This window comes from Drosophila takahashii, chromosome 3L (assembly GCF_030179915.1).
Source record: "Drosophila takahashii strain IR98-3 E-12201 chromosome 3L, DtakHiC1v2, whole genome shotgun sequence".
In the NCBI taxonomy this organism is placed as follows: Eukaryota; Metazoa; Arthropoda; class Insecta; order Diptera; family Drosophilidae; genus Drosophila; species Drosophila takahashii.
Window position 1 is genome coordinate 18,810,170 of NC_091680.1, and position 14,378 is coordinate 18,824,547.

Here is a 14,378-nt window from a genome sequence, read left to right on the forward strand (position 1 = left end):
AAAGTTTGGGGATTGCAGGGGCACTGCATTTTCTTTGACAACTTTTTACCAACTGCTTGCAACTTTTCCTCTGGCTTTTTGGAAAATGAATGGTTTTTGGGGCCGAGGCAAAGAAAAACTATTTAAGCGTGTATATGGCAAATATTGTTTTGGCTTTACCAAAATTTTTAAATTTATACGCTTTTCAAGGCGGCGAAACTTTGTTTCGGTTGTTTGGTGTTTGATGAAAATCGTATGATTTTTAAAAAAATATAAAGATCCTTAAAGATTCTTTGAAGACTATTTTGATAAAAACTTTGTTATAATTGTTTGGTGTTTCATAATATTTAACGATTTATGAAAATCGTATGATTTTTAAAATTTATAGATCCTTAAGGAATCATTGAAGACTCTTTTGATAAAAATGATTTATTAAAATCTAAGTGTTAGGAGTCCTAAGTTTGGAACCTGGTAAAAGATTAAAGTCTTAAATTCCTAGTTCATATTTTTGTTAGCAATTTGCCGCAGCTAAGCTTTGGAATGACGAAACTATGGCATTAAAAGCAATTTATTTCTTTGAAATTTATGTTCGCTGCCAAGAAAATCAATTGCACTTATTTTCGCAAGACCATTATCGGCAGTCCGCCATCGTTAAGAAGTGCTTAACTGCATGTTGTCATAACCAAAGGCACACACCCACACACACACTCCTTGGGCCCACTTAGGACCTATATATATCCTGCTTTCACACACTCTTTCGAAGCGCTTAAAAACTAATTACGAACAAAGCTGTTGCTGCTCTTCCTACTTTGTAGTTTCTGGCTGCGTTTTCTTTTCTCCTCTTCGCAGGCTGAAGAGTGGTCACTGCACTGGGAGAAAACAAGTAGTCAGAATCAGTTTAAACTGAAGAACAAATATTTGATTTTTAAATTCAGAAACACATACCAAATTTAATATCAAAATATAAAGTCGGTTGCTAAAATATTTCACCAATTGAATCTGTGTTTTAATGACTTTTTACAATTTATATTAAAAAAAAAACAGCCTTAAAAATATGCAATTCTAAAATTTAGAACTATAAAAGTATAGATATTTAAAGGTAAATTTTCCAAAGTGTAAGTGCGTAGATGATTGCCGACTTTCCAAGACTGCAGCCAACTTCCCTCCGTGATTACGAGAAAATTAAAACTACATTAAAAGTTTTGCAGTTGACAGGGACGCAGGCGGTGAAAAGTGAGAGGGGGGTCAGAACTTTTCAAAACAACTCAACGATTTATTGATTCGAACAAGAAAATGGAAAATACATTTGGAATGTGGGAATGTGTTATGTGGAGGTTATCGTCGAAGGTTTAGCATTTGTCTACGGACAGATCGCTAAATGCATCGGAAAATTCTGGCAGATCCTCGTCGCTTTCGGAGACTTCCCTTTGACACAACTCGCACCTCAGGCTGCCCAGGTCTTCGGGCGGAAGTCCTGTAGCTGCCAAAGTGGCGATGGCTTGGTGCCTCCGAATGAGATCCTCCCGCCGTTTCAGATCCTCGGAAAGCACCCGCAGTCTTTGACGCTCCTGCTTCAAGGATTCCTGAAAACGGCGCAGCTTCTCCTCCTTTTCTTTAAGGACATTCTTATCATGCCTCAAAATTTGCTCATAAAGCATCCGAACATTGTCGTCCCTTCGCGAACAGGCCTGCATAACCAGGCTGTTCAAAGTGTCCTCCAATTTGAGATCGAGCTCGGCGATCTGTAAGCTGGTTACCAGTTCTTTCCGCAGGAGGGGCTCAAAGCAGGTGGCCAGGAAATTGAGTCGCACTGTATCGCCCGGCCAATCCTTCAAAAGGTGAATGGCCGCTCGGCAGGATTGGCTGATGCCCTCCTGAACGAGCTTCGGTTTGCCCTTCTTGGATTTATCGGCCATCTTCTTCTCCAGCTCTTGATTTCGGCTCCTGTAGAGCTTCTCCGTTTCCACGGTGCGGCTGTGCAGAGAGTCAATCTCCTTGAGGAGCTCCTGGTTCGCCTGTTTTATGCTCTCGAATTGGGGACCGGTAAGAGGCTCCTCTGAGGTCACCTCCTGATAGCAGCCACTACTCCCACCGTCAGGGCTCGAGGCACTGGTCTCCGTTTCCTGGGCATCTGCAACCACTGCAGTAACCTGGTACTCGTTCACCAAATCATCCAATGAGCGGTCCATGTTCTCCATTTCAGTGAAGGGTTTACTCAGGTGGCCAATCTCCCTTAGTTGGTTGAACATCAGCATCAACATGCAGTTCCGGGCGAATTTGTCAAGGCCTTTAGCTCCCTGGAAGTATTTCATCCAGCGCTGGCTAATGGCAAAATCCTCCTGGCTAACTGGGTGTTCCTTTGAGTACGATTGCAAGTCACGCAACTGGGCGGCGAAGTGGCGATCCAGGGCGCACTCGTTAAGATCGCTCATCTGTTATAACCTTTTTGTAAGTTTTTGGAATTTCGAGTTCAATTTTTTCAGTTTTTTTTTTGGTTCTATTTTTGTGATCGGTGGGAAGAGTTGATCCAAAATGTGAAAAAGGTTTACTATTACCATGGATTACTATGTTTTACTATATTTACTATGTTTACTATGTTTTACTAAGGTCTACTATGTTTTACTACGGCCATTAAAAATAAAAATGGTATTTTAACTTTAAGCCAGAGAATCCCTAATGGGTTTTTGCTAATTTTGATGAGTATTTTCCTCCCATTAAATTGATGTTAAATTTTTCATGTTGCACTGTGTTATTATCGGTTATTATAAACATTAATACACGCCAGTAATACGATGTAGATATTTATTTTAAAGTCGTTTTAAAAAGTCTATGACTCCACCACCAAATATTTATTAACTAACAATGCAGATTTATTAAAGGATTTACTAAGTTTTATTGTGGGATTAAGAACGTCATCTTGAGGACTACTTTTTCAGAGAAAGACGCACAGGAACACCTGATTTTGGCATCAACGGCACTCCATTGACTCCGAACTCAATCTCACTCTTTTCCTTGCGGATCTCCAGATCGAAATTAGACAAAACCTTGGCAATCGCTATCTTCACATTCACCTTTCCCATGCGTGCGCCTTGAAAATAAATAAATAAGAGTAAGTAGATTTGGTGAAACAGGACATAAGCCATCAATTATAGTAAAATGCTTGTCCAGAATTTAAGCAAATTAAAAATGAAAAAAATCGAAAAGTTGTATTTCTATTGGATAATATTTATTCGATTATTGCCTACCGATGCACATCCTGGGCCCCTCGCCAAAAGGCATGTAGGCCGCTTGGTTGAAGTTTTTGTTATCCTCCAGATAGCGTTCTGGTTGATAGCTAAGCGGATCGGGGAAGTACTCGGCATCGCGATGCATTCCGATAACGGAGATTATAACTGGTGTGCCCTTTCGGATCACTAGTTTGCTATGGGGTACAGGATAGTCCTGAGTGCAAATTCTGTTTAGCAATGGAAGAGCCGGGTATTTGCGGGCAGTCTCTGTATAAAAACATATTATTATTATAGTAAGAAACGAAGTCATGTATTATTTTTCCAAGTGATTAGAAATTTGGTAAGCGCTTGGCATTTGGAAAAACAAAGCTTTTGCCTCTAGGCCAGAGATCTATATCTATCTGTCACAACTTACCGAGAACACAGGCCTCCAGGTACTTCATGTCCGAGATGGCATCGTAGGTCAGCTTTCCGCCGTGCTTTTCGATGGCCCTACGCACATCCTCCTTGGCCTTTTCCATCACCTCTGGGTTTTGGGTGAGCTCGTACAGAGTGAAGGCGGCTGTAGAGGCGGTCGTCTCATAGCCCGCAATGTAGAACAGGAGTAGCTGGCCGGCAATCACATCCTTTGACATTGATTTCACACCATTCTTAGTACTCTCCGCTGACCAAACGGAATCATCAGTGTTGATCTTTCCCTGATTGCGGAGTTGCAAAAGGAGTTGCAGCAAATCCTTACGCTCTATATTGTTCTCCTCTCGGAGATCGACGGTTCTGTGGGACAAACGACGCATCCTTTCAGTGGCCTCCTGTTTCCAGCCGATTTGCACGAAGAACTTCTCAAGGCTATGAAGATGATATATTTAAATATGTAATTTATAAATTTTCTTTTAAACCTTACCCGGGAAAGAGGAAACTAGCAGCTCCACGAATAATATCTTCGAAATGCTTACGATTCAGCTTTTTGCTAATAGCCTGGAATTCATTGTTGGGATCTGCAAAACTGTCAATATCAAGGCCAAAAATGGTCGTGGCAATAATATCGATGGCATAGCTGAGGGGAGAAATATAAATCATATAAGAGATTTCAGTTTAAAGGTAGTAGAATTTTAAGTTTTTGATTATTTGATTAAATATTAGTAGTAACAATTCTTACGTTGCCATTAACTTTTTGAGTTCCAACTCCTTGCTGCCCGTTTCAGGTAGTTGTGCCTTCATGCTGGCTACTAACTTATCCCCCACAGAATCGGAGGTCGCGAACATAGCCTTCAATTTTCCGGAGGTAAAAGAGGGCGTCAGCTTAATTCGTAGGGCCCTCCAGCTAGCTCCTTGCAGCTGGAACAGGCTCGCCGACATGGGATCGTTCTTCTCATCCACATAAATACCTCGATCATGGAAACTGGCAAAGTCCTTGACCAACACATTGTGAGCCAGTTGAGCATCTCGGATTAGGAGAGCAGGTCTCAAGGTGAGATACATTCCAATCACCGGTTCCTTTGTGGATTGGTACATATCGTAGATGGCCATTCCGAAGGATCGTTTTCCCTTGGCCACGGATTCCAAAGCACCGAAAGGGATGCTCACTCCAGTGGAGGGAAAACCCTTTCGATCCCAGTAGCTAAATGTCCACTTGAGGTAGACATATGGGCACTTCCAAAATGTCGCTCGGGACATTTGCACACCTTTAAAGTTGAAAAAAAATTGTAAAACAATGGATTTTAGTTTTAATTATGGGCTTTTCTTTTCACTCTTCCCAAGCTCTATTTTTGGTAAAAATCTTGATTTTGTACCACTTTTAGTTTTTAAGATATCGGTAAAAAACTGCCGTATTCGCTCGGGACAAAAATAGAAGTGGATTTCGGGGAAGTTCATACAACACCAGAAATTAGCGAATTCTGATGGAATATTTTAATGCGATTTTTTTTAGAATGTTGTTCAAACATGTCGCTGTGAAATGCTTTTGGTTTTACTCAAAAATTCTTTGCCGTTTTTTTTTTTATAAAGTTTCAACCACATTCGCTCGGGACATGTCGCTCGGGACATTTTTTCCGACTGTTTTGTAAAGCGGATTTCTTTACCTCTATCTCTTAATTGCTGGATGTTTTTGCTTTTAACTTAATAGTTTAGCATGTGAATGAAGCATTCAGTACAGAAAAATGTTACATATTAGCATTCCTATAGGATAAATTAACAACAGAAGATAGGTCCAAAAAATAACAAAAAAATAGCCAAAAACTGATTTTTGCGTATATTGGTGGAGTTTGTCATAAAAATAATCAAACTATACTCCAAATGTGTAGTTAAGCTCAGTATCCAACTAATTAGAAACTAATATCGGGGCAAAATCATGTTGAAATATGTTTTATTCAAGTTTCAAGGTTTTTGGCTTGGTGGACTTTTTTTTGGAAGTGCCCATATAGCATTGTGACTGCACCGATTAGTAGGTATATTCCGATCATATTGATTATATTTTCTTTGTTTTCACTCTTTGTCCGCACTTTTAGAGTTCCTAACTGCAACTGACTGCAGAGCTGATCTACAATTTATAGTCCTCTCAGGGTTCTCAACATATCACTTATCTTGTTTAAGCTGGGTCTGCTGGTCTGCTGTTTACCTGGAAAATCCCCCCGATTGAGTCACATTTAGTAGATGGACAATGGGACAAAGGGACTTAAAAGATATCTGATGGCACCAAAAAGATTGTGAGAATAACTGCAGGTACATGGACAAATCGCTGCTTTGGTTTTTAGTAGACCCTTATACACACAAAAAACGGATGCAACTCTCCTATGTTCAAATTATATTTTTATGGGAACAAATATAAAATGGATGGATAATAATGCGAATAGGTCATTTAAATTTAATTACATTATATAACAACGAATACAAACAAATTTTTCTGGAATAAAAATATACATAAATGCCGTCTTTATTGGTAAAAGTTCAGAGTCGCACTGACGGAACTGAAAGCTTGGCTTCAAGAAGTATATGGATGGGCTTACAAGCAGTTTGACTGAATAGATAACGCGACAGATTTAGCTAGATAAGAAGCGAAGAGAGAGGAAGTGAGAAAGAGCGCAGAAGGGCGCTGCAGGTGCAGTTGGTACACCTACGAGCAACTGACTAGGTGCTGGCGGTCTAATCCTTACAATATTTTTTATGTATTTTAAAAAGTTAGGTCTGATATCAAAAACAGATAAAGGAACTAAGGCTTCGTTTTTCAATGTAAAACCCAATAGGACCTTTAAATCTTAGGTCCTTAAATTTTGGGTAATTTACAAAAATTTAAGCAAAACGACGTTGGTCTATAAAAATATCTAGATAAGTTAGAAGGACATTTTAGAACTCATATTATAATATATACTACTGTGGACGTCAGTACGCGATTCTCAATTATTAATTTTCCTTCACAAAGGAGTTATTAAGTTTAATATAGACATATGTATGTATGAAGTTTTAAGAACTCTAGCATGTGATATTCCAATATATACTAATTTTATAGTAACGAGACTGATTTTTTGTAATTTTGGTAAAGTTATTTAAAGGTAGTAAAATAAGATAACTATGCGGGCCCAATGCCTCAAGAATTTTAACTTGAAATAATAAAATAGCTATTAAAGTGCATAATCTAAAGGTAATTTCGCCGAAGGTCAACTGGGCGTAGGAAACCCGGCAATGCCCTTTACGAATTCGGCGCTCACGTGCCAAGTGTTCGTGCCCACCAACAACAGCTTGGATTGGCCCAGTAAGTTGGAACGAAGTCAAAGACTTTGAGTAGCGATGTCAGCGACGACAGCTGCATTTTTAAGCGCGGCCTTCGCCGTTTATTTAAGTGGGTATGGAACCTATATAAACTGGCCAGCTGGTCAACTCAATATCAAATCAAGCTCACAGCTCCAAGTAGTAACAGCTACCAAAAACAAAAAACCAACAATCAACATGAAATTCGTAAGTTCTTGAAGGACTTTGGGGTTTCCGTTTTAAGGACTAACTAATTAAGGGGAATTATAATTAACAGTTCGCCGTCTGCTTCTTCGCTGTTGTGGCCGTGGCTGCTGCCAAGCCCGGAATCGTGGCTCCTCTGGCCGCCGCTCCTCTGGCCTATACCGCTCCGGCTGTGGTGGGCAGTGCCGCCTACGTGGCTCCCTACGCCTCCAGCTACACCGCCAACACGGTGGCCCACAGCGCCGCCTTCCCCGCCGCCTACACCGCTGCTTACACCGCTCCCATTGCCGCCGCCTATACCGCCCCCGTTGCTGCCGCCTATACTGCTCCAGTGGCCCGCTTTGCCGCCCCCTACGCCGCCGCCTACACCTCCCCCCTGGCCTACAGCTCGCCCTATGTGGCCAGTCCCTACATCGCCACCGCTGCCGCTCCTCTGCTGCTGAAGAAGTAAATCAACAGATTGTGATTCCTACGGAAAATATTTCCCTGTGAGCTTGGCTCATAGCTTGGCATTTATTTTTCTAGACCTCAAGAGAAGATTTTGTATGCAAATTAAACTATCTGAAATTTAAATTGAGATATTATTTCATTTGGCGGTGGTTTTTATGTTGTCTACATAAACACGTAGAAAAATAAATATTATTATGTTTTAGGTTTCCATAATAATATTATTTGACATTTTAAAAAGTCTACTATTAAGACCTATTATATCTTTTGTAAGTTTTTTAGCTTGTCAAGAGGTGTTTCTATTTAATAATGCATTTGAATGCCTCTTCCTTGAACAGAATGAAACTAAAAACTGTGATTATTGCTCCTAAAAAGAACGTATGTTCACATTAAAATTATTATATTCCCAAGGTTTTTCGCCATAAACCGGTAATGAAAAATGACATATATTTTACTTTTAAGTACCTGTAAAAGGTTTTAGTGAAATTCGTAGAAAGCTAAGAGCTCTTGAGTGTAAAATGATTGCATACTTATGAGCGCACATCCTGCAAACTACTCAAAAATTCGCAGGGGCTGAGGTTGCGTGCATTTTTGTCACCTTTCGCCGCCTTTCGCTTGCCTTAATGGCACAAATACCGGAAATACTTTCGAGAAGCCATCTTCCCCCTCCCCCCGCTGCCGCCACACTTCCGATCTGGCCCGACTTCCTTATTAATTTCTCGAATGCTGCTTTGGTATTTTCTCTGCCCGCTCATGCCACTCATAAATTGCGCAAATTCCTTTTGTGAGCGTCAAAGAAAAATGTCAGCCGGACGATGAGTGCCGAGGAGGTTGGTGTGGTCACATCTAATTTCTCTGCATGTCCTGAGCACGCTTATTAAAGTATAAATCATTTGATGACTGCCACTGCCCCTGCAAAGTGACCAACAAATACGTCACACAAAGAAGGAACCGGCAAACGGCAATCAGCCCGAAAAAAAGGAAGAAAAAAAGGAGATGGTGAAGCTGAGGTCCTGGGTCCCGAAAGGACTGCACTGCCCCGAGGACGGTTAGCCAAAGTACATTATAGTCCTTGGTCGTTTGCAGGCGGCAACAAATGTAGCAGAAAACCGCAGCCGAGAGTAGTGCAATTAAATACAGGAAATAATGGCCACCACAGCACTGGACTGGCAGAAGAAGATGAAGCCTGCCCCACTTGCAGCCGGGTGGTGCGGTAGTTCGGTGGTCTGGTGGTGCACAGGAAACGACAGGATGCAGGAAACCCTCGCATCTAGCATCTTGGCCAGCAGCCTGCAGTTGGCCAGCAAATTTAGAGGCGGAAAGCAAAGAATCCAGCAACATCCAGCCAGATGGAAGCCGGTGAACGCTATTATGTAGACACATTAAACGAAGATGGCCCAGGGGAATCTCAGAAACGAATGGGTCGCACATCGGGCTATTTATCTTTCGAGTATTTTCCAGATGGATGATTGTGGCGCAATTAAACCATTTTAGTGCAGTAGGACATCAATTTGAAGAGGAATCTTTATTATTATAATTATTTAATTAAAAGTGATTAAATCTATAATTGTTTACATTATTTTAAGAAGAACTGTAATTTAGGGAAAAATCTTAAAATCGTTTACCCCATCATTAACTATATTAAAAAAAAATCTTTAAATCTGTTACTACAATATAAGAAATTAATAATTTTACATTTGTAAGATGTAATTTTAATATAAAGATTGAATCGAAGAAAAGCCAACAAATTAATTTATTTTTATTTTCGCCAGCTTAACAAATCGCATTTATACGCATTTTTACTTGGTAACTTTTTAAAACTTGTAAATTAAATTTTACAAGTGAATGGTCAACTTTTTACTGCCACATTTCTTTGCCTATGCACTTGCCTCACTTACTTTGCCCAACTTTTGACGAAGCCATGTTCTTTGGGCAACTTTTCCAAACACCGTTTTTAATGGAAATTCCTTGGAAAATAGCTTTATTTACACCCGGAAGAGTTGACTTCTTAATGTAGCGCATTCCAATCAGAACCGCACACACACGCATACAGAGACAACATCTGGTTGCGGTTTCCTATGTCCTGTTTCGACCAAACTGCTCCTTAGAAGGACATCTCGTCGGACAGTGTGTGTGAGTGTGGGAAATATTTTATAATTCCATTTTCAATTGGCAGGTTTGAAACCATAGATATGTACGCTCACATATCCACAAACCATGCGAATTCTACGGCAGCTTGTATGCAGAATTGCATGGGTTGTGTCGGGCTCTAATTGAATTCAATGTGCACTTAAGCGACATCCGTTCATAATGAAATTTCGCAACAAAATTGTGGCAAGGACAAAAGAGTCGGCAAATATTGTTGCTATGCTAATGCAAAGTTTTTGCCTCCGTAGGTTGGTATATATATTTTTTATTGCACCATAAATAATGTGAAATCGGAGATGGAGAAAGGCGGGGAGTGATGTGGAGCCTGGCAACGGAGAAATTGAAATTAAATTGCCGTTCGACTGAAGGAATCCGATGCCGGGAACCGATGCCAAAGCAACTAGAAGGCTGCATCTTATACATACATAGTAAATACATTTCTATATATTTTTTATTCCACTCCGTTGTGTTTTATTTCATTTGACGTTTTATTTTGCACTCTGCAAATAATCGATTGTCAGTCAGCACCAACTGCTGTCCGTCCGTCTGACGGACCGTTTGACTCTCCATCGGAATGTTAGCTAAAGTATGAGCAGCTGCTTCAGTATTGCGCATAGCATTTCACAATTTCACACACTGCCGGAAAATCGAACAACAACGGGGCAATTTTAAAAAGCTCATAATAGTTTAATTAGCGGATTTAAATTGCACATGCCACATAATTAAATGGAGCACATTTAATTTTAATAGACTTCAATTAAAGAAAAATCCGATTAGTTTCATTTCTTTTCTTATGAATCACAGCTATTTGTATTGTTCTCGGAGATAAAGTTAAATTAAACTTATAAAATATTTTGTAAATTATTTACATTATTTTTAATTGAAAGTCAGTTAACAAAGATATTTTACTAAATTTTTCTTTTATAATAAAATCGAGAATTAAAAATATTTGAATCATTTTAATGTTCTTACACAAAAACATATATTGTATTTATTATGGAATAAATGAATTAGCTATTAATAGTTTTACTTAGCTTCGATTTAAAAGTAGTTTATGCATCCAAACCCGAATTAATCGGTTTTCCCAGTGTTCTTCCCACAAAGCAATATGGGTTTGATTGTGTGTTGCGCAAAATTCCTTGCGATTGACTTCGCCTGGCGTTTTATTGATTGATTTGCAATGCCCACGAGCGGCTGACAATCAGCTTCTCGGGCTTCCGAGGCAGCAACAGCTTCAGCTCACGTTGCGTATGCGTAATATTGTTATGCCACATCCCAGCACGCTCTCCTTCATGGAAAGTTTGCGCAAGAAATTCAAGCAATGATCAAGTGTACATTTTAATGAAGTCGCCTCCGTACACAAACCTATTCCTATATAAATACAATAAATTGCGCACCGAAATCAACTCTATTGCATGCCAATTTCCGGACCAAAAATATGAGCCTTCGTAGTCGAAAACTTTTTTCATTAAAACTCTCGAATGGTGGCAAGTTGGGCCGGGAAGTGGGGAAAAGCCCAGCTGGGCTAAGTGAGTGCAAAATGTTATTTTATTGTCAACAAGCAAAGTTTGCCGAAAAACACTCCGAAGACGAAAGCCAGAGCCGGAGGACTTGTCGTGGCTGATGTCAAAATTTATTTAATATGCAGCATAAACAAAGCAACCAGGACACGACACGCTCGTAAACTCATTTGCCAGCGAAAACAACTGTTCCCACTTGACGCTGTTGGGAATTTTTTAATACGACCTCAAGGACCTTCTCGCCATTCGCCTTATGAAAAATAAATATTTTTGTGTTTTATATCCAACTCGGACGGCAACGCCCACAAGTTTTTTCATTAATTTGCAAGCATCCAGAGTGTTAAAAGTGGGGTGGGGATGACGATTAGTCCCCGACCAAAAAAACAGCCAGAAGGAGGCATTCCGTAAAAGTCAATAAAAGTGTTGTTTTAACTTCTGGCACTTTTGGCCTTCTTCAGCAGTCATTATCAACTTGTGCTGTCAACGCAGCCAGGCAGCATCTGGGGGAAATTTTCATAATTTTTGGCGACAAAATTGAATTGATTAATAAAATATGAGCTGGTGAGTTGCAAGTGGAAGTTTGCCAACGGAAAAGGACAAGAAAATAATTCTCAAGTATTTGTGAGGAATCGATGATAAAGTTTTTCATCGTCTTGGCAAAGAAATGAAAATGTCTGAGGATATAATCTATAATCTTTAAGAGATTTTCTGCGTTTGAATAATACATTTCTCAGTTTTTTTGGTCTCTCACAAGTTGGAAACATATTTTAAAACGCTTTATATTTGAGTAAAGTATAGTTATAGTTTTAAAATAATGCAACCATTAAACAACTTGTTAGCTTTACTATAAGTTAATAAATTAAAATATGTTTGTGTTCATTTCCATTTTGTCATAAAAACTCTTGTTTTGATTACATATATTTTCAATTAACTGGCGACAGAAACACAGTTCATATATTCGCAGCTGCAGTGCTTTCATCAGTTATGAAAACATTTCAGCTTTTCAGCTCCGCTTAACATGCAAATTTCGGCGGCAAACTAGTTGGTAACTTTTTAAAGACGGTTCCCAGCTCATCTTGAATTCGTGCTACCCAGCAACCCATTATTCGTATTCCATCTGGCTAAACCAAAGCCAGCGGAGCAGGAGGACAGGAAAAACAACCAGTCATCCATATGCATGATGCATGTCGGTAATGGCATTTCCAAGCCAACGACAAGTTGCTTAAAAAATCATCAAAAAATTCGCGCTAAGTGCTGGAGGTTGGCGGTTCGTCCCCAACCACATCCTCATCCATATATGGGTATATCCATCCTCATCCCTACGTATATCATCCACATCTGTCATGCTCTTTGCTGCAGATGCGGTTAGAGAAGTGCACGAAAATGGAAAAGGGCCAAGAACGGAACTAAAACCGCACTCAAAAAGCTGAAACCGGCAAGAAATTGGACTGGCACATTCCCCTTAAAGCTTGAACTCAATATGTGCATAACTTTCGCTTTCCGGTGACAGGGCCCCCGGAACCCGTTCCTTCGGCTCCTTTGTCCCAGGCAAGGGGCTGTCCATATATTACGTAATCACCTAGGGGGGGGGGAGGGGGTCATTGAAATGATTATGTTTGATTACATGGGGAGGGGGGGGGTCTTGCACAATGATTACGTAATCATTTTATATAAATTTTTTTATTTAAAGAATTTATTTAAAAACTTTTTTCCTTTAATTATATCTACAAACTTAGATAGGAAAGCAGAGAAAAAATTTTTTTAGTGGCTGGGCGGCGAAAAAGAAAATGTTTAGTGGTTCAATCACACGAAGGACGCGAAGACCTGAAATGGCTTGACGAAGAGTATGTTGGAGATAATTTCAGCGTAGACGAACCGAATGTGTCATACCAAACTCCATTTATAAACAATATATAAGATTGGGTTGCATCTCCGTTTGAATCCACAGATTAAAACAAAAAAAATTTTATTCTTGGGATTACGTAATCATTGGGGGGGGGGGGGGGTTGTTTATTGAATGATTACGTTTGATCACCAGGGGGGGGGAGGGGGTCAAAAATCACCAAAAACGTGATTACGTAATATATGGACAGCCCCCAATCTGTGACCCAAATCCAAGGACCGACCGCCTTAAAGCCTAAAACAAACTGTGTCAGTTGGCGTCGTTCCTCCCCCACTTGACTTTTGCCATCCCCCACCAAAACACTATATCTCCCCCTCTATATCCTTTGCTGCTCGCATCAAAAGGCAAATATTGGCACTTGCCGCAATAACCAGGTAAGCTCAGGCTGAGTTGCCCTCTATCGCAGACTCGAAAATGGGTCACATACAGTGGTGAGCAGGATAAGAGGGGCATTTCTGTGCAATCATCGTGATTTAATATTAACTCTGGTAATTAAAAGATTTTTTGTAAAGTTTAAGATAGAGATATAAAACATGAAATGCTAAAAATCTTAGAGGTTAATTAACTATAGATTTAAATTAATCTAAGTAATATTAAAAATATAAATTACGAAAAGGAAACTTTAAAATTAGAAAACATAACTTTCAAAGAATTTTTAAAAAGATAACTGATTTAGGTTAAATGCTAAATTCTATTTCTATTATATGTCCTTATTTTAGTTGAATAAAATTTAACATTTAATTAAATAGATTTACTAAAAATGTAAGAATAGAATTCCTTAAAACACTACTGTTTTGATATCATCTGTGAGTCGAAAAATGGATGCCTGTATGCTGGCGCTGCTATGGAAAGTAGAGGAAAATTAGAAGCAAACTTCGGGTCCTTTGTAATTGCGTCACAGAGGCGGCTGCAGGACTTTAACCCTCCAACGGCAAAGGGGAGAGCAGATTGGCATGGGTTAAATCTCGCACAATCTTTGAAATTTTAATGGCCTTTAAGTGAGTGAACAGGGGCGTGGCTGTCGCGCGCTTGGATTAACAAATTAATGCAAATGATTTTGGAAAACATTCAGCAGCCGTCTTGTTTTTGTATGCCCCCCTGAAGATGTCTCGACTTATGCTTAATTTAATGAATATTTATGAGGCTGCCGCTTCTTATTTTTGCATCATCGTGTTGACTGCATTTCGATTTCAGGCTCTAATTTAATTG

At 39.6% G+C, this 14,378-nt stretch overlaps 3 protein-coding genes across 3 annotated transcripts; 1 reads left to right on the plus strand and 2 right to left on the minus strand.

Moving 5' to 3' along the window:
* Positions 1–1,250: 1,250 nt before the first annotated feature.
* On the minus strand, positions 1,251–2,411 carry LOC138912992 (uncharacterized). The gene has a single exon (XM_070215098.1). The coding sequence runs from the start codon at positions 2,409–2,411 to the stop codon at positions 1,329–1,331; it is 1,083 nt and encodes a 360-aa protein (XP_070071199.1). The 3' UTR covers positions 1,251–1,328.
* Positions 2,376–6,134, minus strand: LOC138912991 (probable cytochrome P450 6d5). The gene is made up of 6 exons (XM_070215097.1): positions 6,075–6,134; positions 4,363–4,888; positions 4,108–4,260; positions 3,622–4,052; positions 3,225–3,473; positions 2,376–3,067 (listed from the first exon to the last, which is right to left on the minus strand). Exons 2-6 carry the CDS (start codon positions 4,878–4,880, stop codon positions 2,904–2,906), a joined length of 1,515 nt encoding a protein of 504 aa, XP_070071198.1. The 5' UTR covers positions 4,881–4,888; positions 6,075–6,134; the 3' UTR covers positions 2,376–2,903.
* Positions 6,135–7,077: 943 nt separating this feature from the next.
* On the plus strand, positions 7,078–7,724 carry LOC108067364 (vitelline membrane protein Vm26Ab). The gene is made up of 2 exons (XM_017156343.2): positions 7,078–7,154; positions 7,225–7,724. Exons 1-2 carry the CDS (start codon positions 7,146–7,148, stop codon positions 7,600–7,602), a joined length of 387 nt encoding a protein of 128 aa, XP_017011832.2. The 5' UTR covers positions 7,078–7,145; the 3' UTR covers positions 7,603–7,724.
* Positions 7,725–14,378: the final 6,654 nt, after the last annotated feature.

Excerpts from the sequence above, each read along its gene's own strand:
- LOC138912991 (XM_070215097.1), bottom strand. The coding sequence starts at position 4,880 with ATGTCCCGAGCGACATTTTGGAAGTGCCCATATGTCTACCTCAAGTGG. Across the intron at positions 4,053-4,107 it reads GCTAGTTTCCTCTTTCCCGG|CCTTGAGAAGTTCTTCGTGC; the intron begins GTAAGGTTTAAA and ends TCATCTTCATAG. Across the intron at positions 3,068-3,224 it reads GGGGCCCAGGATGTGCATCG|GCGCACGCATGGGAAAGGTG; the intron begins GTAGGCAATAAT and ends TTTATTTTCAAG.
- LOC138912992 (XM_070215098.1), bottom strand. The coding sequence starts at position 2,411 with ATGAGCGATCTTAACGAGTGCGCCCTGGATCGCCACTTCGCCGCCCAG.